This window comes from Scyliorhinus torazame, chromosome 3, assembly GCF_047496885.1.
Source record: "Scyliorhinus torazame isolate Kashiwa2021f chromosome 3, sScyTor2.1, whole genome shotgun sequence".
Lineage (NCBI taxonomy): Eukaryota > Metazoa > Chordata > Chondrichthyes > Carcharhiniformes > Scyliorhinidae > Scyliorhinus > Scyliorhinus torazame.
In genome coordinates this window covers 199,750,950-199,775,292 of record NC_092709.1, presented here as the reverse complement: position 1 = coordinate 199,775,292, position 24,343 = coordinate 199,750,950, and the positions used below count along the sequence as shown (strand labels likewise).

Genomic DNA, 24,343 nt, shown 5'->3' with positions numbered 1-24,343 from the left:
CGGGATCAGATAGTTTTTGGGGTCACCTCGGACACCCTTCGCCAGCAGCTCCTCAAAATAAAGCGGCTCACCCTAGCCACCACCATCGAAACCTGCGTCCTCCACGAAAATGCGACCAGCCGGTACTCCCAATTCCAGGCAGCCGAATCGACACGGCAGGGGTCCTACGAGGCCGAGCGGGTCCAGTCGATCGAGTTCCTCGCGGCCCGGACGAGGGCGGCAATTTCGCGCGCTTTCCGAGGACTCCCGCGCTTGTACGCGCCAAAAGAGGGGACGTCGACGCAGAGGGATGTGATGTGCAGGCGCGCTCTACGCAGGACCGCACCGCGCATGCGCGGTGGCGCAACGAACGCCATGATGTCACGACGTGCGGCAACTGTGGATCCGCACACTTAAAGTGGCAATGTCCAGCCAAAACTCGACAATGCCTCCGCTGTGGCAGGATGGGCCACTACGCTGCCTGCTGTCGAGCAGCTCAACCTGCCAACGCTCCGCAAGTCCGCCAGCCTCGTAGGGACGTGCGGGCCATTCAGCCATCATACACCGAGTCATACCCTGACGACGTACAGACCGGTGATACCGACGACCGGGAACCCTTCCGCGTTGCGGTAATAGACAGAAATCGGATGTCCCCAAGTAGGACCCACCAGCCGATGCCAGTGCACAGCGTTAATCTGGGCGATGAATGGTGTGCCACCCTAATGGTCAACCGATCACCAATCACATTTCGCTTAGACACTGGTGCCTCTGCCAATCTCATTGCATGGTCAGCCTTCTACACCTTGAAGGTCAAACCACCGATTCGGCCGTCCCACTGTCAGTTGGTCGATTACAACGGTAATGTTATCCCGGCCATGGGGTCCTGCCAGCTCGAGGTTGCACACAATTCATACACAGCCACACTGTCTTTTGAGCTAGTTGGATCCTCGAAGGACTCTCTGCTAGGCGCACAGGTGTGCAAGATCCTCCACCTCATTCAGCGGGTACACACTCTGTCTCCAGAAGGCACGTCTGATTTCCCGGATGCAGACTTTAGGGCGCAGCTCCACTCGCTCCTCGCCAACAACCAGGAGGTTTTCGAGGGCATGGGCACACTGCCCTACACTTACAGAATACGGCTGAAACTGGATGCCACCCCGGTCATTCACGCACCTCGTAGAGTCCCAGCACCACTCAAGGACCGCCTCCAGCACCAGCTGCAGGATCTGTAGGACCAAGGAGTGCTATCCCGGGTCACGGAGCCTACGCCATGGGTCAGCTCCATGGTGTGCGTAAAAAAGCCCTCTGGCGAGCTCTGGATCTGCATCGACCCGAAAGACCTGAACAATAACATCATGAGGGAACACTACCCCATACCCAAACGGGAAGACATCACGAGCGAAATGGCCCGGGCTAAATTTTTTACCAAGCTTGATGCCTCAAAGGGTTTTCGGCAGATTCAGCTGGATCAGTCCAGCAGGAAGCTGTGCACTTTCAATACTTGCTTTGGCAGATACTGCTACAATAGGATGCCGTTTGGCATCATCTCGGCATCCGAGGTAGTTCATAGAATCATGGAACAGATGATGGAGGGCATCGAAGGGGTGCGCGTCTATGTTGACGACGTCATCATCTGCTCCACCACACCACAGGAGCACATCAGTCGTCTCCAGCGTGTCTTTGCACGGATACGAGATCACTGCCTGCGCCTCAACCGAGCCAAGTGTTCTTTTGGCCAAACTGAGCTAAAGTTTCTGGGGGACCACATATCCCGGTCAGGGGTGCGTCCGGATGCCGACAAAGTGGCAGCTATTGCAGCCATGCCGCAGCCGGCAGACAACAAGGCAGTGCTGCGCTTTCTCGGGACGGTCAACTTCCTGGGGAAGATTATTCCCAACCTTGCCTCGCACACAATGGCTCTTTACCACCTGGTAAAGAAGACCACGGAATTCCAGTGGCTGCCCGCGGACACCAGAAGGAATGGGAGGAGCTCAAGATCAAGCTCACCACCGCCCCGGTATTGGCGTTCTTCGACACTACTCGAGACACAAAGATCTCGACTGATGCCAGCCAGTCCGGCATTGGGGCGGTACTCCTGCAACGGGACGACACTGCATCATGGGCCCCGGTCGCCTATGCCACGCCCTCCTGTTGTCCCTGATAATTTTTCCAATTATCCAGAGGTCATACGCCTGCATGACTTGACATCAGCTGTAATCAGAGCATGTAAAGAAACCTTCGCTCGCCATGGCATTCCGCTTGCCATCATGTCGGACAATGGGCCCTGTTTTGCGAGCCAAGAATGGTCTTCTTTTGCCGCTTCATAAGGCTTCACACACGTGACGTCCAGCCCTTTGCATCCCCAGTCGAATGGCAAGGCGGAAAAGGGCGTCCAAATCGTGAAGCGGCTCCTCTGCAAGGCTGCTGATGCCGGATCTGATTTCTGTTTAGCCCTGCTGGCCTATCGCTCGGCCCCACTGTCCACGGGCCTCTCACCAGCCCAGCTGTTGATGGGTCGCACCCTCAGGACCACTGTGCGTCCATTCTTGTTCCTACACCCGACCATGCTCCAGTACTGCAAAGAATGCGACAGCAGCGTGCTCAGCAGAAGGTGGCACATGACACTCTGGCAACTGATCTTCCTGCCCTGGCGCCTGGAGACAACGTCTGCATACACCTACCAGAGGGAGGCTGGTCGGCAACTGCCGAGGTTCTCCGCCGCGTGGCCCCCCCCGCTCGTTCCTGGTTCGCATGCCTGATGGCTCCATTCGCCGGCGTAATCGGCAGGCCTTTCGGCTGCTTCCGCGCTCGCTACGTGATCATGCACCAGTGCCACGCCCTCCTGTTGTCCCTGATGTCGACTTCGTGGAGCTTCCTGCCACTCTGCCTATTTCTCTATCGCCCGTGGCCAGGCCCATTCCTCAGCCGGTGGATCCTGACCCACCCTTGAGGCGGTCAACCCAAATTCGTCGCCCACCTACTAGACTGGACTTATGAGCCTGTTAGCACATTGGACTCACTGAATTGTTGTGCAATAATGTTAACGTGTTCGTTTTTCTTGTTGTTCCAGGAGTTCTCTTCAGATATTTGATGATTGCACTTGTTTTGTTTGTGGTACAACCTCGTTGCTCTGTTGCACCTGACACCTTCCTATGTATATAGTTTAGCCTCATGTACATGTTGTAAATATTGCACACTCATACTCAGCCGCACTCAGTACACACCAATATTTATTACCATGTAGGCACATATCCTTATGAAAAGGGAGGATGTCATGATATCCATATTAGCATATCATGGTGCAATCTCACACACACACTGATGGACAGGTAGACAGACCAATCAACACACACACACAACATCACAGCCAATCACCAGTGAGAGCACACGCACTATAAAACAGGGAACACCACAGTTCCCGCTCATTCTACCAGGAGATAGCTCAGAGCACAGAGCTCACAGCGTGCCACTCAGACATACACCATGTGCTGAGTGCCTCACTAAGATGGTGCTAGGGCTGGGTCCACAGGTTAGCTGGTGAAGTACGAACCACAGCCAGAAGTTAATAGTTATTATTGTACAGAATAATAAAACAGAGTTGTACCATCCACAACCGTGTTGGTTCGTTTGTGTATCGGAACAGCCAACATGACACACAGGATTTCAAAAGACTATCGATTTTAGTAGAGTGGGTACCCAGTTGCTCGATAGGTTGAATGCAGTGAAATATTATTACTTTTTATAAAATGAAACCGTGAAAGGAAGTGTCTTTTGAATGATACAACCTCTTGCTGTTTATGGGCTTATATACAGGGAGCGTTAAATATAAAAGCAAGTCAGTAATGTTGAATTTCTGCAATAAATTGATTGACTTTGGTTGGGGTATTATGTGCTGTTCTGATCACTCCATTGTTGAAAAGAGTTAGAATCATGGAACGGTTACGGGAATGATGCTTGGAAATAGAAATCCTTGTTATGGAGAAAGACACAAAAAATTATGATTGCAAAAAAACATTTTTCTGGTGTGACAATGATACTAGTTTTAGAACATAGAACATAGAACGATACAGCGCAGTACAGGCCCTTCGGCCCACGATGTTGCACCGAAACAAAAGCCATCTAACCTACACTATGCCATTATCATCCATATGTTTATCCAATAAACTTTTAAATGCCCTCAATGTTGGCGAGTTCACTACTGTAGCAGGTAGGGCATTCCACGGCCTCACTACTCTTTGCGTAAAGAACCTACCTCTGACCTCTGTCCTATATCTATTACCCCTCAGTTTAAAGCTATGTCCCCTCGTGCCAGCCATTTCCATCCGCGGGAGAAGGCTCTCACTGTCCACCCTATCCAACCCCCTGATCATTTTGTATGCCTCTATTAAGTCTCCTCTTAACCACCTCTCCAACGAAAACAACCTCAAGTCCATCAGCCTTTCCTCATAAGATTTTCCCTCCATACCAGGCAACATCCTGGTAAATCTCCTCTGCACCCGCTCCAAAGCCTCCACGTCCTTCCTATAATGCGGTGACCAGAACTGTACGCAATACTCCAAATGCGGCCGTACCAGAGTTCTGTACAGCTGCAACATGACCTCCTGACTCCGGAACTCAATCCCTCTACCAATAAAGGCCAACACTCCATAGGCCTTCTTCACAACCCTATCAACCTGGGTGGCAACTTTCAGGGATCTATGTACATGTACACCTAGATCCCTCTGCTCATCCACACTTCCAAGAACTTTACCATTAGCCAAATATTCCACATTCCTGTTATTCCTTCCAAAGTGAATCACCTCACACTTCTCTACATTAAACTCCATTTCCCACCTCTCAGCCCAGCTCTGCAGCTTATCTATATCCCTCTGTAACCTGCTACATCCTTCCACACTCGAGAACACCACCGACTTTAGTATCGTCTGCAAATTTACTCACCCACCCTTCTGCGCCGTCCTCTAGGTCATTGATAAAAATGACAAACAGCAACGGCCCCAGAACAGATCCTTGTGGTACTCCACTTGTAACTGAACTCCATTCTGAACATTTCCCATCAACCACCACCCTCTGTCTTCTTTCAGCTAGCCAATTTCTGATCCACATCTCTAAATCACCCTCAATCCCCAGCCTCCGTATTTTCTGCAATAGCCTACCGTGGGGAACCTTATCAAACGCTTTGCTGAAATCCATATACACCACATCAACTGCTCTACCCTCGTCTACCTGTTCAGTCACCTTCTCAAAGAACTCAATAAGGTTTGTGAGGCATGACCTACCCTTCACAAAGCCATGCTGACTATCCCTGATCATATTATTCCTATCTAGATGATTATAAATCTTGTCTCTTATAACCCCCTCCAAGACTTTACCCACTACAGACGTGAGGCTCACTGGTCTATAGTTGCCGGGGTTGTCTCTGCTCCCCTTTTTGAACAAAGGGACCACATTTGCTATCCTCCAGTCCTCTGGCACTATTCCTGTAGCCAATGATGACATAAAAATCAAAGCCAAAGGTCCAGCAATCTCTTCCCTGGCCTCCCAGAGAATCCTAGGATAAATCCCATCAGGACCCGGGGACTTATCTATTTTCAGCTTATCCAGAATTGCCAACACCTCTTCCCTACGTACCTCAATGCCATCTATTCTATTAGCCTGGGTCTCAGCATTCTCCTCCACAACATTATCTTTTTCCTGAGTGAATACTGACAAAAAAAATTCATTTAGTATCTCGCCTATCTCTTCAGACTCCACACACTACTTCCCATCCCTGTCCTTGACTGGTCCTACTCTTTCCCTAGTCATTCGCTTATTCCTGACATACCTATAGAAAGCTTTTGGGTTTTCCTTGATCCTACCTGCCAAATACTTCTCATGTCCCCTCCTTGCTCGTCTTAGCTCTCTCTTTAGATCCTTCCTCGCTACCTTGTAACTATCCATCGCCCCAACTGAAACTTCGCACCTCATCTTCACATAGGCCTCCTTCTTCCTCTTAACAAGAGATTCCACTTCTTTGGTAAACCACGGTTCCCTCGCTCGACGCCTTCCTCCTTGCCTGACCGGTACATACTTATCAAGAACACGCAGTAGCTGATCCTTGAACAAGCTCCACTTATCCAGTGTGCCCAACACTTGCAGCCTACTTCTCCACCTTATCCCCCCCAAGTCAAGTCTAATGGCATCATAATTGCCCTTCCCCCAGCTATACCTCTTGCCCTGCGGTGTATACTTATCCCTTTCCATCATTAACGTAAACGTCACCGAATTGTGGTCACTGTCCCCAAAGTGCTCTCCTACCTCCAAATCCAACACCTGGCCTGGTTCATTACCCAAAACCAAATCCAACGTGGCCTCGCCTCTTGTTGGCCTGTCAACATATTGTGTCAGGAAACCCTCCTGCACACACTGTACAAAAAACGACCCATCTAATGTACTCGAACTATATCTTTTCCAGTCAATATTTGGAAAGTTAAAGTCTCCCATAATAACTACCCTGTTACTTTCGCTCTTATCCAGGATCATCCTCGCCATCCTTTCCTCTACATCCCTAGAGCTATTTGGAAGCCTATAGAAAACTCCCAACAGGGTGACCTCTCCTTTCATGTTTCTAACCTCAGCCCATACTACCTCGGAAGATGAGTCCCCATCTAGCATCCTCTCCGCCACCGTAATACTGCTCTTGACTAGCAGCGCCACACCTCCCCCTCTTTTGCCTCCTTCTCTGAGCTTACTAAAACACCTAAACCGCGGAACCTGCAACATCCATTCCTGTCCCTGCTCTATCCATGTCTCCGAAATGGCCACAACATCGAAGTCCCAGGTACCAACCCATGCTGCCAGGTCCCCTACCTTATTTCGTATACTCCTGGCATTGAAGTAGACACACTTCAAACCACCTACCTGAACACTGGCACCCTCCTGCGACGTCAAATCTGTGCTCCTGACCTCTATACTCTCATTCTCCCTTACCCTAAAACTACAATCCAGGTTCCCATGCCCCTGCTGCATTAGTTTAAACCCCCCCCAAAGAGCACTAACAAATCTCCCCCCCCCCCCCCCCCCCCCCCCCAGGATATTTGTGCCCCTCAGGTTCAGATGTAGACCATCCTGTCTGTAGAGGTCCCACCTTCCCCAGAAAGAGCCCCAGTTATCCAGAAATCTGAATCCCTCCCTCCTGCACCATCCCTGTAGCCACGTGTTTAATTGCTCTCTCTCCCTATTCCTCATCTCACTATCACGTGGCACGGGCAACAACCCAGAGATAACAAATCTGTTTGTTCTAGTTCTGAGCTTCCATCCTAGCTCCCTGAAAGCCTGCCTGACATCCTTGTCCCCTTTCCTACCTATGTCGTTAGTGCCAATGTGGACCACGACTTGGAGCTGCTCCCCCTCCCCCCCCCTAAGGACCCGGAAAACACGATCCGAGACATCACGTACCCTTGCACCTGGGAGGCAACATACCAAACGTGAGTCTCTCACGCTCTCACAAAATCTCCTATCTGTGCCCCTGACTATCGAGTCCCCAATTACTAATGCTCTGCTCCTCTCCCCCCTTCCCTTCTGAGCAACAGGGACAGACTCCGTGCCAGAGGCCCGTACCCCATGGCTTACCCCTGGTTTTGATGCCATAGGTACATCTGTTCCAAAATACATGCCTTATTCTAGTAGAATTTGGCTGCTGACAGATGATATGCCTGTCTCCAAATTCTGCGTACATGTATGTAAACGAGCGAATGATGATGTCCAAACTTCTGTCCAAGAGATTCAACCAATTGCACCAACAATGCATTAGACAAATTAAACTTGGAGAAAAGTGGGTTAGTTGCCTGCATAACCTTTTAACTCCGCACAGTCCTGAGATTACAGACTTTGACAGCCCATGGATTTTGTCTTAAACATTAGCTTTGGCAGAAACCATTCGGGGAATCTTTTTTTTTCAGTTGTCCAATCCGGAAAATATTCTACAAGCTTTCTTTCAACCGATCCGGGCAAGGAAATCATTTGCTTCCCACCCCTTTGACATAGTGACTGTATTATAGGGTTTACTATGGCCATACCCTTATGTCCTTGCAGTAGAAGCAGACGAGGAGAATGTAGAAATGAACAGAAACGTGTAAGACAAGACTACATCAAAGAAAATGGCTTCTTCCAACAGAGCCCATAGACCATAACATTCAGTTGATGATGTACCAAAACATCTATGTTTAAGGAAGGAACTGTTCTGTAAGGAGCTTAGTGGGGATGAGATTTGCTTGTTTAGTATTGCACTGTGTCTAATGTTATTATCATTCAGGTTGTGTTGAAGCTTCTGCTGCTAATGTACCTTTTGGTGTGAATTATTTAACTTCAAAAAGTGAACAGCCCATAATACTGGTTGTTCTAGCGATTTCCAAAATAGTGTTTTAAACAAGTTAATATATTACACTGTGGAATACATGTTAATGCTTCTAATTTTGGTCACAAAAATTACATTGTACCTCTTCATAATCACAGGGTACATTGTTGCTATTTAATATTTTCAGACAACCTGATGCAGAAGATTCTTCTTGTTTGAAGTCATACTGACTGATCAGACTATCTAAAATAGATGCAAGATCGTGGCATTATTGGTCATTTTCTTTTCAGACATAAATGTTTAAAAAAAAAAAAAACATTTTTAAAAAATTTGTAATTATCTAACCCCTCTCACATCCTTGGGATATCCCAAAGCACTTCATAGCCCATAGCAGTCAGTTTGCACTCACAAGCTTCAAAAGGTACAAGCAGGTGAATGACTGGTTATTCTGTTTTTGATTGTGTTCATAAACAATACTGAAGGTTCAATTTGCTGGAAATTGTGCCTAATTTCTCTGCTCTTTTCTCCATTTTTATCTAGGTGGTATTGCAGAAATGTTAATAGAAGTAAGGCAGAACATTTACTCAGATCTGAGGTAATAATGTTACTTGGAAATTGCTTCATTAATGTTTAGCGTTCAAATAAACTTTCTAATAAGAATTCTGGTTGGGTAACTTAGATGTGGTCGTAAAACCAGCCAAAATATAACCGGTTACTTTTTCATTTGTGTTTTTGTAATTTTGCAACAAGACAGTGGCTCATAATTTCCTGGTCCCCCAAAGTCGCATTAAAGGGGAGCCTCAGTGATGTGCTGGGGAATACATCTAGGAAGTTAAGGTTTACCCGGAAATTGCCTAGGCACAGCCGATGTGGTGCAGACCCAGAGGGAGGTGCCGAATCCCAATGGAAGATGGCCCAGTCCCAGACTGAGATGATCCACTCCCTGTGCTCCATGGCTGCGACCTGGTTGAGGCCCGAGCGGGCCTCTCAAGACTGGCAACGCCAGGTGGCAGGGTGCTCCCGGGGATAGCTCCACTCGCACCCCTGTCCCGTGGAGTAGGCCGGGGCCATTGGGCACCCCAAGGGAGGAGGAGGAGGCAATGGGGCTCCTGCTGGTGATTCCCGCACCTCGGACAACGCCCCCCCCCCTATCCTTGGCGCATCTGGTGGGCAGCGGGAAGAACGGGGCAGCACCACACCACCTGCGACACCCGAGCAGCAGCCGGGCCCATCCAGGCTCGGTCGCCCCAGAAGACCGACAATAATGGGGACCCAGGTCGCAGGGTGTGAATCGTAGCAGGCCGCCTCTACTCCTGCTGTACCATCTGGGGATCCATCTAGACATAGCATTAGGGCCCGTAAGGACAGAAAGTTAGGCACCAGTTAAGTTGGCATGGGTGCAGGCCACTGTATAGCGATAGGGGCTAGGGCACGTATTTGTATATATTTGTTCACATTAAACACCTGTTCACACTGTTACTGTTAGAAGCTGCCTCGGTGTCTGTCAGATCGGTGTGAGGGGTGGGCTGGCCTGGGCTAGCCAAGGAGGGGGCATGGGGAGGGGGAAATGGGCAGATGTTGTGGGTGGGCTTGGCCCCAACCACCCCCCGACCGTCCTCACCACCCCCCGACTGTCCTCACCACCCCCCTGACCGTCCTCACCTCCCCCTGACCCTCCTCACCTCCCCCTGACCCTCCTCACCTCCCCCTGACCCTCCTCACCTCCCCCCCCCCCCCCCCCCCCCCCCCGACCGTCCTCACCACCGCCACCCCAGGGATTCGATGGGACCGTGTGATGGAATGGCCAGCTTGCATGCAGGGGTCACCCAGGTAGACGGTGGGAAGTACTACTGTGGGTAGGAGTCAGACGTTGTCAAATGACGTGGAGCACCAGAGCTCTTGCAAAGCGGGTAGTCATTATTCTCCATCCCAGGGTACAGGCCCACTGTTACTGCCAGCCCAGAGCCTGTAGTGCAGCAGGTAAGTATTGGCTGGGGGGGGGAACCGAGCCCATGGCTAGTCCTCTTTCCCCCCCCCACTCCCCCCTCCCAGTCGGTGAACCTGAAGGCGATCAGAGCGTCCCTTGCACGTTGGCCCTGGCGCATACATCGTGCGGCCTCCCGTGCCCTCCTGGGCACCCTGACCTGCCCATCTTGTCCATTCCCGCATTCTCCTCATCAGAGGATGCCTGGCGTTGGGGGAGGTGGTATGGTGGGATGGGGGCACCCATACGGTTGATGTCACTTTGAAGAATCAGGGGCCAGGGTGGGTGGTCAGTGGGGTGCACAGTAAGATGGCTGCCTTGCAGGCCATGGCAATGCCGTGCTCGGACACCGACCCAGTCCCATTGGGGGTGGGGGGAGTGGGGCGGGGAGGGGATTATTCCAGCCACAAGGGCTGTTATCCCATCACCGCCCCCCCCCCCCCCCGCCCCCCAAGTGACAGACATTTGACAAAATTTAATCCAGCACATTATGGTGTCGCCATAGCAGCTGGGCCCAGTTAATTACCGGAGACACCCTGCATCACAAACCTCCCCCAATTGTGTCGGCGGGTGACGGGGTTGATGTGGACCCAGCCGCTGGTGCCGGGATGTCAACTTGGCTCATTAATGAGTCAATTGACATGCATCATCGTTGAGTCTACCACAATCCAATGGTGGTTCAGAGATTACATGGGAGCCCCTCAAAGTCTGCCCAGGAAACCATGTCAGGTTGTCAGCAGACTCCCGGGTGTGGGGTAGTTGAGGTTTCCTCATTAATCACGCACTCCATTCCCAGTTGAAGGGCCTAGCATTAGGAGTGGTGGGATTGGCTGCTACAAGCCAGCTGCCTGCCCTTCTTATCCCCCCTGCATCTACTCCTGTGTCCAACCCACAAACCCCATCCCTTTTGGTCTAATATCCTTCAGCAATCCTGAACCACTGGTGGGTGCATTGCCAGCAGCTACCTCTGCTTCCGGTGCTGTTAACGATAATGAGGATCCTGAATCTTGTGTAAGGCCTGACAGTGGCCACTTATGTGCCCAAAGAGCATGTAATACCATCAGGCCTTCCTTATGGAACTGACCGAGTTCCCTGATGGTTCTTGAGACTCATGGGCAAGACCCTATTGGGCCGATTAAAAACCCTCCCATAATCTTTTCAAGGCTTTCTCTTTCTTTAACTGGTCTTCAGTGATGTACCTCCAAAGGCTCTGTCTTCATTATTTACATGCTGCCGTTTGGCATTATCGTCCAAAATCATTGGTCAACTTTCACACGTATGCTGACACAACCCGCTCTGCTTCTCTGCCCCTCTGTTGCTGTAAAACTGGTGAAACAGTGGCTAAATTCTTGGCTAATATTTAAACGTGAATGAACCCTAATTTCTTCCAGTTTAATGCCAGTAGCAAAAAGCCATTCTTCTGCTAGCACCTAAATGCCACTGACTTCCTCAAGTGCCATCTCTCGCCATCAACAGATACTAACCCTTGGCGTGCTGCTCGACCCTGAACTGAGCCTCTTCCTCAGAAAATGAAACCACTGAATGGCAGTTCCTGAATTGGTGTTTATGAATTATGGAGACAGTTTTGCCTCCTTTAGACCTTGTATGTCAGTTTCTAAGATAACTGTGTGGGAAATTGGCAGAGATCCATTCCATTAGGTGCTCTACCAATTGGAAAAAATAAATTGGGGAGCAGGAAGCTCCTGCTTGAAACAATCTGAGGGGTTCTTGGTATTTTCCAAAAGTAGAATGTGGAGAGAGCCGAGTGCAGTTTATTTTTCGAGTTGTGCAAAATGTTGTTATACTCATCAGCTCTAAAATGCTTTGGAAACATTCAACCATATTTTTCATTTTGTTTTTTGTACCACAACAGACTTTAGACAAAATGGTCTTGAATGTCTGATTTTTTTTTTTCTCTGTCTTTTGAATACATTTATCAGTTATACATTTAACTGGTGTGTTACTTTCCATTTAACTGGTGTGTTACTTTCCATTAGATTGTAAGTGGGTGAGGATATACACGGGTGGTTGTTCAGTACACTGTTTAATTATGATGCAATGCTTGCAGTACGTACACCTGTGGCAGAATTAAATGTCTAAAACATTTTTTTTTAATTTAGGCTTTTCTGATACAAATTCTTGTTTCACAAAACCTTCAATTCAGCTGACATAAGCATTTAATGTCGTTTTGAACTCCGTCCTTTGTGTGCTGAACTAACTGTGTTCTTTCACTTCCCTTCACCCTTGCTTTGACACTGAAGGCCGAATAGCCTGTGCGGCTCTGCATTTTGCAACTCCCTTAACCCCTTCACCTTTTGCCTTGCCTTTATCTTAACTATTATTTTGAAAGGTAAGAAATGGGAGCAGGAATGACGGTGGCATCAATGCCCTTGCACATATTTTACATCTCAAACAGTTTATGATTTGTGTGGAGCAAAGTATGTATTGTGTGCTCTTGTGCAGATTGATCTCAGCTTTGTAATCAACTGGCTTTGCAGAAGCTCGGAGCCAGTTTAGCAGGTAAATGACCAATTGAAATTTCAGTGCAATCTTAATCAGAAATGGATTTTTGTTCAAAAGGGAAGAGGGCGCAAAACACATGCACATGTGTAAAATAAGCTGTAAAGTGACTAAAAACAAAGCAAAAAAGGGACTGACTGGTTGAGATATTGGCATGAGGTGATCGGAAGAAACATAATTGGAAAACAGACTTAAAAATGGGGGTCTTTGGGGGTAAGGGGCAGTCTGAAATGGAAATGGCAGAAGCTGACAAAAAGCAGGAGTCTGAGGAGGAGGAAAAATCAGGCTGATATCAACGGTGCAGACTGCCTATCAGTTCTCCCCTCCAAAATTCCAGCCACTGCACCAGATCCACCCATCCCATACTTCAGCATCTGCTGTCCTAAAGAAAGTAGAATCATAGAAGTAGTTCTGATGCGACCATCAATTCACTTGAAGACACGTGGAGAAGTAAACCGTGGTTTTAATCAGCTTAGAACTGTGCCTGCCTGCGACCGGTACAACACTGAAGGCGGCCCCGCAGGTCAGCTGCTCTTATACTTCCTCTAAAGGGGTGGAGCCATGGGCGGAGCCCGTACATGCCCCAACATATCCCCCTGTGGGTGAAGCCACACAATGGTCCATCGGTGGAGCCCACAGGGTTCATAACATAACAAAACATAATACGGTGCACTGGTGAATTATCAGTAATTATACATTCACCACAAATTCAGCTGTAGAATCATGGAATCTGTACAATGAGCAGGAGGCCATTCGACCATCGAGTCTGCACCGACCCGCCGAAAGAACACCCTACCTAGGCCCACTCCCTCACCCTATACCAGTAACCCTTTGGACACCATTGGGTAATTCAACCTGACCTGCAAATATTTGGACTGTGGGAGGAAACCAGAGCATCTGGAGGAAACTCATGCAGACACAGAGGGAACATACAACTCCACACTGACTGTGACCCGAGGCCAGAATCAAACCTGGGTTTCTGGCGCTGTGAGGCAGCAGTGCTAACCACTGTGCTGCCCTAAACAATTTAAGAGCACACATTAAGTGCAGTCATTGTGCAGTAAGTGGAGTGGGAGACCTAAAGTTGAAATCTAAAGTTATTAAAGTCAACAAAAGGCTGAAAAATACCCAGGTGAAAGATAAGGAGCTGGATTCTCCGTTTCAGCGGCTAAGTGCCGGCACTAGCGGAGCATGTGTGGTCTTTTACGACCAAAAAATCAGCGTGAAACCCTCACTGATTCCGGTACCGGTGAGGGACTAGCACAGGGACTGACTGAAACCCCCACCTCCTGTGCCAAGAATGGCCAGTTCCCGGGTCGTGTTTGCTGACGACCTGCACCGGTCATGCCGTGTGCGAACCGAACACACCATCCGCGACCCCACAGCCCAACCCTCGGCCAACGGCACGGATCCCGGCCGAGTGTGACGGCGCTGGATACAGTCCGCAGCTGGCACGCCGAGTTTCCGACCATTGGGACCACCCATCGGCGGGTGGGCCGGCTGATGACATGCCAACGCCATTGAAGCGGCGCGCGCCAGTTTAGAGGGGGCGGAGCATTGCGGACCAGCGTCAAACCGGTGCCGGCCCTGATTTCGCTGCGAAAATCCATTCTCTGCCCAATCGGCAAACACTCTTTTGGCGTTGGGCTACGGAGAATCCCGCCCAAGATGCTGTTCCTTGAACGTGTATGAGGGTTGATTGAAATAGTGTAGAAGGCTGAAGTGGCAAGTTTAGAATGGGAGTTGCATGTGGAATTGAAGCAGCAAGCAACAACGAGCTCATAATGAAAATATTGGCAAAATGGCCTTCTAATCGAGATTTGTTCTTCCCGATATCAGGGGAGACAAATTGCCATTCCAATCCACTTTGAAATGCTGGACAGCAGTTTCGGAAAACTAATTGGATTGGCATTCCATTGCCTGCATTTGTCCAGGGGCAGACATGGGAGGATGTTGGATTGTAATGAAAAGGGGATATAGAATCATAGAATTTTACAGCACAGAAGGGCAGCACGGTAGCACAAGTGATTAGCACTGTGGCTTCACAGCGCCAGGGTCCCAGGTTCGATTCCCCGCTGGGTCACTGTCTGTGCGGAGTTTGCACGTTCTCCCCGTGTCCGCGTGGGTTTCCTCCGGGTGCTCCGGTTTCCTCCCACAGTCCAAAGACGTGCAGGTTAGGTGGATTGGCCATGCTAAATTACCCGTAGTGTCCATAAGGGTTGGGAGGGGTTATTGGGTTGCGGGGATAAGGTGGAAGTGAGGGATTAATGTGGGTCGGTGCAGACTCGATGGGCCGAATGGCCTCCTTCTGCACTGTATGTTCTATGTAATCTATGTAAAAAAAAGGAGGCCATTCAACCTATCGTGTCTGCACCAGCTCCCAAAAGAGCAGCCAAGCTAGTCCCCTTCCCCAGCCCTATCTCCGGAGGCCTCTAAATTCATCACTTTCAAATATCTATCCAGCTCTTTTGAAACTTCCTGTGGAATCCATCTCCACCACTCTCCCAGGCTACGCATTCCAAACCCCAACAACTCTCTGAGTAAAGAAGTTTCTCCTCATCTCACTCTGCGCTCTCTTGCTGACTATCTTGAAATTGTGACCCCGTAGTCACTGACATACCGCTAGTCGAAACAGAATATCCTTCTTTACCCTGTCAAAATTGTTCATAATTTTGAACACTTCAATAAGGTCACCTCTTAATATTCTCTGCTCCAAGGAGAACAAGCCCAATTTCTCTAATCTTACCTTGCATCTAAAATTTCTAATTCCTGGTATCATTCCAGTAAATATCCTCTGCAAATTTTCTAGGGATTTAACATCCTTCCTTAAATAAGGTGCCCAGAACTGAACACACTATTCCAAATGTGGACTGACCGGTGATTTGTAGAGGTGTAGCATCACTCCCTTGCTTTTATACACTATGCCTTTATTTATAGTAAGAAGTCTTACAACACCAGGTTAAAGCCCAACAGGTTTGTTTGGAGTCACAAGCTTTTGGAGCGTAGCTCCTTCATCAAGTGAGTGATGAAGGAGCTGCGTTCCGAAAGCTAGTTACTCCAAACAAACCTATTGGACTTTAACCTGGTGTTGTAAGACTTCTTGCTGTGTCCACCCCAGTCCAACACCGGCATCTCCACATCATGGCTACCTCTATTTATAAGCCGAGGATCCTAGAGGTCATAGAAATCCTGTAAGCTTTCTTAACTGTTTAAAGTTGCTCCTGTACTCCCCTCAAAGTTGTACCATTGAGCCTGTATGTCTCCCCATGCTTTTTCTCCCAAAATGCATATCTTGCAGATGTCTGCCCATTTGGCCAACTTGTCAATATCCCTCTGAAGTCGTTCAGTATCAGCCTCCGAATCCACTATTCTCCCTAGCTTAGTATCATCTTCAAATTTAGAGATTTTGCACTCTGCACCCATCTCCAAATCATTTATATAAATCAGGAAAAGCGAGGATCCCAACACGGAGCCCTGAGGAGCACCGCTTTCAACTCGTCTCCAGTCTGTGAAATGCTCATCTATACCTAACCTCTGTTTCTTATCTCTTAGTCAACTTTTAACCAATACTACCAAAACCCATGATCCCAAACCTTTCTAGTTTGTTAACCAACCTGCTATGTGCCACCGTATCAAAAGCTTTCTGAAAGTCCAAATATGCAACATCCACGGCACTATCCTCATCTACTGTCTGTGACACCTTGTCAAAGAATCCGTTAAATTTGTCAGACATGACCTGCCCTTGACAAAGCCATGTTGACGGTCTAGGATTAGTTTATTTTTCTCTAAGTGATATTTATTTTCTCCTGTATTATGTCCATCAGTTTCCCCATTATTAATGTCAAGCTGACAGGTCTGTAGTTTCCTGCATTATCTTTTGCCCCTTTCTTAAACAGTGCATCACATCCTATGTTCAGAGAGGCCTGGAAAATCTCTGTCAATGGCTCTCCAATGTGCTCCCTTACCCCTCTCAGCAGAGTGGAGAGTGATGCAAGGAAATGATCAGAGGTGGCCTTATTTGTGAGTTATGTCATGTAGGAAACGTAGCAAACAATTTGTGTACTGCAAGCTTCCACAAACAGCAGTACAATAATGACCAGTTCAGGTGTTGTTGAAGGATAAATATTCACCAGGACAGCAGGTGAGTACCTCTGCTCTTCACATAGTGCGTTGGGCCTTTGATACCTACCTGATAGTCCAGATAGAGCCTTAGTTTAATAACTCATCCAAAAAGCTCCATCACTACTGCACTGAATTGCCAGCTAAGACTACGTGCTCAAGCCTCTGCAGGAGGACTTTGAACCCACAAGCTCTGATTCAAAGATGAGTATGCTACCCCGAACCAAGGCTCGTACATTCGTTACTGTTGCTATAGTGCCTCAGTTTATTCCAACATAGGAACAATATGCCACAGAAACGCAGCCAAATCCATACAATCCCTACAGTGCAGAAGGAGGCTATGTAGCCTATTGTGTCTGCACCAACCCTCCGAAAGAGCACTGCTTCGCTCTATCCCCACAATCCCGTGCATCATGGACAATCTACCCAACCTGCACATCCATGTCAAGAGTTTCTGTTCCGTTGAGCCTCCTCCCAACTCTCCTAATCTACATCTATATTGTCGTAATCCTCTAATCTCTTTCCCCTTAAATGCATCTATACTATTTACTTCAACCACCCCATGTGATGACCAGTTCCACATTCTTGCCACACATTGGGTAAAGATGTTTTTTTCTGAATGCCCTATTGGATTTCTTGGTGACTGTCTTGTCGAGATGGTCCATTGTTGCGGCCTCTTCTCCGGAAGCCCTAATACTCTCTGCATTTGCATTCATTCTATCAAAACCTTTCATAATTTTGAAACTTTGATTACTCTTTAAGAGGCGAGTTGGTTGATCCTTTCCTGATATGTATACCCACACATTTCTGGTGCCATTCTCTTAAATCTTCTCCGTACCTCCCTGTTGCCCTTACATAATTTTTACAATATAAAACTACAGAACTGCATGGAGTACTATTAAGTGTGGTCGACCGAAGATTCAATGCAGGGTTTCAATTCTATTTGATTATAAATAAAGCCTAGTGTTTTGTTTGCTCTTTGTAATGGCTGTGCTAACCTGTGGCACAACGTTTAGTAGTATTAACTCGAAGGGATTTTTGGTGAAGCAACCAGTAACCTTAAATTTTTTCCAGCTATTTTGGTAGAACATTACTTTGTATCAGTTTTAATCGTTATTTAATTTACTTTACAGGACAAAGAAGGAGGTTTTATTGTGAGAGATTCCAGCCAACCTGGAATGTATACAGTATCTCTTTACACCAAATTTGGAGGGTAAGCTTTTACTATTATCTTGTATTTCACTGTTTTTGGTTGTCCTGTTTAATGTTTTAAATTATTAGGAAGGGACCGGACAGTTGGTCAAGAGTCTTTTCTCGACTGTGCTAGATTTAAGGATTTAATCTAGGCAGTCACTGGTCCCACTATTTAAAATGATGGTGACCCAGAATTGATAAATATAGCTGAAAATTGGTTCATCACAAAAAATTAGCAATTTTATTACAGTCTCAATCTACCACCTGTGAGGTTAACCTGATTTTAAATGACTGACAATGGCTTTAAAATATATAGATAATACATGACACTTTGCCAGTTGCATTGAGGTACAGAGGTTAGTTTCCTTATAATTAAAGCATAAGCAGAAGCTTTTAAAACATGCATATTAGTGTCCTTTTGCCTAAAAGGAACACCTTGAGTTTTGGCTCCTTGAAGGCCTGCAAACGAGCACATTTAACAGAAGATCTCAAAAATGATCAATTCATCTTGGGGCCTGGCCAGTTTTGTGGGCGCTTGGCTTCTAGCAAAGCATATTTTAAACATATACGAAAGACTGTAGAAACTCAATTTGTACAGAAAATAATTTCTAGCTTCAAATTTTGTGACTGTTCTGCCAATTGAGATTGCATTGTGCCAAAAGGATACATTATAGCTGAGTGGAAAATAGCCAGGGTCCCAGACCTGTGCTAGCATTTGCTCAGGTATGGTTACGATACTGTCTTCATGGGTGTTGCCCTCTTGCAGCTTCCCAATGTTCATCTAAAATAGAACAGAGTTTGATGATCTTGATAGATGAATGATTGTTCGTTAAAAAACATCTGTATTTGTTATAATGTGTGATGGTGGGCGGCACGATGGCGCAGTGGTTAGCACTGCTGCCTCACGGCACCGAGGACCCGGGTTCAATCCTGGCCCTGGGTCACTGTGTGGAGTTTGCACATTCTCCCCATGTCTGCGTGGGCAGCACAGTGAGATGCTTTGAGGATGTGTGTGTCAATAGAGAGTAGTGACGCTGGTGCGTGAAGAGTGACAGCGGTATGAGAAGTAAGGAAAATGATAGAAGGGTAACCAGTACTGAGTGTGGGATTAGGAGCAGAAAGAGGTGGAGTGCGATATGCTGCAGTAGAGGTTTGGGAATCGGGCAGGAAAGTGTTTGGTGCTGCAATTGCAAACCGCATGGGGTTAAGTAGTGAATAAAGTGGGATTTGAGTTAGGAGTCTTTCTTCAGTCAAATCATTTTCTGTGGCATTGCAATTAAGTGGGAAATGTTCACTTTAAAGTGTAGTTGGTTCTGTCCAGCCAGTTTTTTCCCAATGGCTCTTTAAAGCACAGCCACACACACATGCTACCCATCACGAGGCCCAAGCAACACCTTTTAGGCTGCAATAAAAACAAAAGTTCTAGAAAATTCAATAAGTCTGTCAGAATTTGTGGAGAGAAAAACTGAGTTAATGTTTTGAGTCCAATATGATTCTTCTTCGGGACTCCAGCATCCGCAGTATTTGCTTTTTTACCTTTTAGGCTGTTGTGCACTCATTTGGCTTTAGTGGTACATTCTCCGTGAGATGGTCTCCTGGTGCTGACCTGCTGAGGAAATCTCTGCTCACTGCAGATGAGCATCTTGGGGGTTTCCTGCATTCCTGGGGGAAGACTATGTCCATCCTCATGTCCATCTCCTCCAACAACACCTTGAATGCAGCAGCTGAAAACTATAGGTCTTTTTCTGCTGTCTTCTGCCTGTCGCATGTTTATAAACAACCAATATTTTTGACTGTGTAAAAATTATTTGTGTGTTGGCTGAACAAAATCAGGCTCTGGTGTCTTTTCATTTGTGTTAAGACTTGGAGAGGTGGAAGACATTTGCAGTGAACCATTTAAACCACTAGATGGCAGTGCTGCATCTTCCCTCTGAAGAATACACCACCTCCATCGACAAAGAAAAAGCTACCTTCTAACCTGTTTTACGCTGGGAGTTTAAAATAAATATTTTCAAAATGCACAATTAAATGTTTTAGACCTTTTATAAGGAACTTTAAAAAAAAGTGGTGGAATTAGATAGCAGGTAAATGTGGTGGAATTAGATCGCAGGTAAATCGACATTTATTTCAAAGACAGTGCTTGCTTACGATTTTAAGAGGATCAGGGAGCATTTCGCTAAATATTTAACAGTCCCAAGTTTCTCCCACTCAGTGTGAACTGGTGCCAAGGGATTCCTATCATTGATGAAGAAGATTGGTTAGCTTAGTGTAAGCTGCTGCCTAGGACTATAACATGGGGCAATAACAGAGACCTGGCTCAATGCAGATTGAAACTTCATATTCCATGTTACAAGTAATTTGGGAAAGATAGGAAAGGATGAAAGCGGGAGGGAAGATGGTATTGACAAAGAACCTATTATAGCATTGAAGAGAAATGATGTAGTCGAGGGACGAAAGTCCATTTGGTTAGAATTAATGCTGTTGTGGTATACAAAGGATGTGTGTAAAAGAAGGAGATAGAACATAGAACATACAGTGCAGAAGGAGGGATATGTTTGCAGACAAATTGCAGAAAGACGCAAGGTTTATAGAGTATTGGGAATTGGAGATGTCAATTATCCAAATTCAGAATGGATAGTCACATCATAAAAGACAGAAAAGGAGTGGAATTCCTGAAACGTACAAGAATATGTTCTTGATCAAAGAGAGTGAAAATAGATAGTTGGCTGTCTTTAAAATGAACCGAAAACTCTTTGAAAAACATGTAGATGGTAAGAGATCCAGGTGATAGGTGGGACCACAGGGGGGTCAAATAAACAAATTTGCCCGTGTTGACAGAGGGCATTGTTATGGTCCAGGGTTCAGAGAACTCCAAAGTGTATCATGGAGTTCACCTGACCCACAACTTTTAATAGATTTTGGTTATAGGGAGCACCGGGCCCACTCTACAGGTGTGATGCAACAGAGAACTAAGAGTATTTTTAAACAACAACAATGTTTATTCTATGAACCCAGTTGACATTTTATAAACATACAGTGAACATCTGAGCAACCATCAATTCAAATACAACCCCCCCCCCTCCAAAGAATGCAGTACTCTATAAGACCATCCATAAGACAAAAACCCTTTTTAACAGAAGGACAGCAGGTTTAAATTCTCTACTGAGAGCAGTTACCACTTTGAAATCACCAAATGAACCTTCTTTAGCTTGCAGAGATTCAAACACATCTTGCTGTGACTGCAGCTTCTCCAAATCTAAAACGAAACTAAACAGAGCCACAAAGCAGCTTTTCAGCTCAAAATGAAAGTGAAAGACAGAAAGACAGCCCAGCTCCACCCACACTGACATCGCTGCTGCCATTTGAGAAACACACATTTCTTAAAGGGACTCTTGCAAGACAGCAGGGTGAGTTACTAAATTAGCACTTTGCATCTGTCTTCATCGGAGGAGAGGATGCTGCCAATGTAAAGGAGAAAGAAGTAACAATATTTGATGGGATGAAAATCGGCAAAGAGGAGGCACTTAAAAAGGTGGCAGCACTCAAAAGTAGGAAAGTCAGCTGAGCCAGACTGGGTGCATTCTAGATTACTGAAAGAAGGAAGGGTTAACTAGGGAAATATGTTCGCATTGTGAAGTCGACAGGTCACAAAGTCATTGATGAGAGTTTCAGCAGCAGATGAACTTGGGCAGAGGCAGAGTTGGGTAATGGTATAGAGATGGAAGTAGGTGGTCTTCGTGATAGAGTTAATATGTGGTTAGAAGTTCATCTCGGTATCAAATTTAAAAATATATATATTTTAATTAAAATTTACATTTTTCCACTGTACAAGAGATGAATGAAACGGTTATTATTTACAACTTTACATGGTGTTCCTTTTCGGTACACCCCCTCCCCCTCTACAGTCTCCACGTCGTATCTTAGGTCCTTCTGTTCAGCATTGATGGTTTGGTTTGTCGTTTGTTTTGCTCTTATAGTTTTGTGAGGGGCCCTCTGTTCCCCATGTCGGTCTCTCACTGGGTTCCCTCTTGGCATTTCCTTAGGTCACTCCCCCTTGTTGCCCCCCCCCTCCTCATTCCTGTCTGTTTTCTGTGGCCCTGGTTTTTTCCATGTGTTTCCCACCCCCCTCCACCCCGCTTCCTCACGTTCTATCCGTTGTTGGCTTCAACAGGTCCTGGAACTGGCTGATGAATTGCCCCCATGCCCCCATGCTTTGTGGAAGCCCCCATCCGACATGTCTGCCAGCCAGTCTGCAGCTTTGGGTGGTGCTGCTGATCGCTAGCCGAGCAGGATTCTCCGGCGGGCGATTAAAGAAGCAAATGCAAGGGCGTCGGCCCTCATCCCCATATGAAGTTCTGGCAGGTCTGATACCCCGAAGACTGCCACTCCTGGGCACAGCTCCACCCTCATCCCCACCTTGGACATCGCCTCGAAGAAGGCTGTCCCGAACCCGGCAAGTCTGGGGCATGCCTAGAACATGTGGGTGTGGTTGGCTGGGCCTCCCTGACACCGTTCACATTTGCCCTCCACCTCCGGGAAGAATCTACTCATTCGGATTCTTGTCAGGTGTGTTCTGTGCACTACTTTGAACTGCATGAGGCTTAGCCTTGCACAGGAGGTGGAGGAGTTGGCCCCACTTTGTGCTTTGCTCCAGAGTTCCCACCCGACTTACGTCCCTAATTCTTCCTCCCATTTCTGCCTTGTTCAGTCCAGTGGGGAGCGTGTCCTTTCTACAAGTCATCTGTATATGTCTCCGCAGTTCCATTTTTCAATACTGTCCATGTCCAGTAGCCCCTCCAACATTGTGTCTCTCGAGGCTCGAGGATACCTCGTCGTCTCCTTGGGGAGAAAGTTTTTGACTTGTAAATGCTAGAGTTCCTGTCCGTTCAGTAGTTCCCCGTCAGCTCTTCTAAGGTCGCAGGTCTGTCCCCCCATGTAAAAGTCCCTGATCGCTCGTCTCTCTCACCTCACCGGTCCTGTCTCCAACTCTTAAAAGATGGCGTATGGCATGGCTGGTGGGAACCTGTGGTTGCTGCAGGTGGGGACCATGGAACCGAAATGTTGCCTTATCTAATTCTAGGTTCTGGACAGTATTGCTACTACCATTGGGCTGGATGTGTGTTTTGCCGGTGGGGATGGGAGCGATGTCATGGCGTGGGCACGGAGGGTCGTTCCCATGCCGGAGAACTTCTCCAGCCTCATCCATTCTATGTTTGGTTCCCTTACACATCCCCTCATTCTCTTGGCCGTGGCTGCCCTGTGGTAGTATTGCAAGGTCAGGAGGGCCAGGCCTCCCATGTTTCTTGCCCCAGTCAAACACCATAATCATTTTGTCTATTTTTTGGAAAAGGCCTTGGGGATGAAGATCGGTATGGATCTAAACAGGAAGGGGAACCTTGGCAGTACATTTATCTTGATCATCTGCACCCTTCCAGCCAGGGTAAACGGGAGTGCATCCCATCTCTGTAACTTTTTAACTTCCTCCGCAAGACTGGTCAGATTCCACTTGTGGCTCCGTGTCCAGTTGTGGGCTATCGAGTCGCGGAATTTGTTTTGGACTATTTTAAATGGGAGACCCTCTAGCTCTGCCCCTCCCCTGTTCAGGTTCACCGGGAAAACCTCACTTTTGCCCAGGTTGAGTTTGTAACCCGAGAAAACCCCAAATTCTTCCAGGAGCTTCATGCTTTCTTTCATGCCGTTTTGCGGGTCCGAGATGTAGAAGAGCAGGTCATCCGCAAATATTGAGACTGTGCTTGCTGCCTCCTCTTCGGATACCCTTCCAACCCCCCCCCCCCTCCCCCTCCCCCCTCCCCCCAACGTCTCGCAGGGCGATAGCCAGGGCAAACAGGAGCGGGGACAATGGGCATCCCTGCCTTGTGCCTCTGAGCCACTGGAAGCATTCAGAGATGGTGGTGTTGGTGCGAAGGCTCACCTTGGCGGCATTGTACAGGAGTTTTACCCATGAGGTGAACCCTGTCCCCAGCTGCAGTACCTCAATGAGGTACTTCCATTCGACTCTGTGGAAGGCCATTTCTGCGTCCAGGGAGACGATCACCTTTGATGTTCTCTCCCCGGATGGGGTCAGTGCCCCCCCCCGGTCTATCATTCTCCACCATCAAGTCCATCAAGGAACCGTTTCATCCCTGAGTCCCCATCGGGAGGCTCTGAGGTGTACAGTGCCCGGTGGAAGGCCTCAAATGCTTTGTTGACCTTTT

The 24,343-nt window shown here is 47.6% G+C and overlaps 1 protein-coding gene across 2 annotated transcripts in view; it reads left to right on the top strand.

Annotated features, from left to right (window-relative positions):
* Nucleotides 1-24,343, top strand: part of tec (tec protein tyrosine kinase) — a 266,972-nt gene that overhangs the window by 163,423 nt on the left and 79,206 nt on the right. For both annotated transcript variants that reach the window (XM_072496724.1, XM_072496725.1), the window contains exons 9-10: nucleotides 8,852-8,906; nucleotides 18,068-18,147. In XM_072496724.1, the coding sequence (XP_072352825.1) occupies nucleotides 8,852-8,906; nucleotides 18,068-18,147 (135 nt within the window). The remainder of the gene's footprint in view (nucleotides 1-8,851; nucleotides 8,907-18,067; nucleotides 18,148-24,343) is intronic.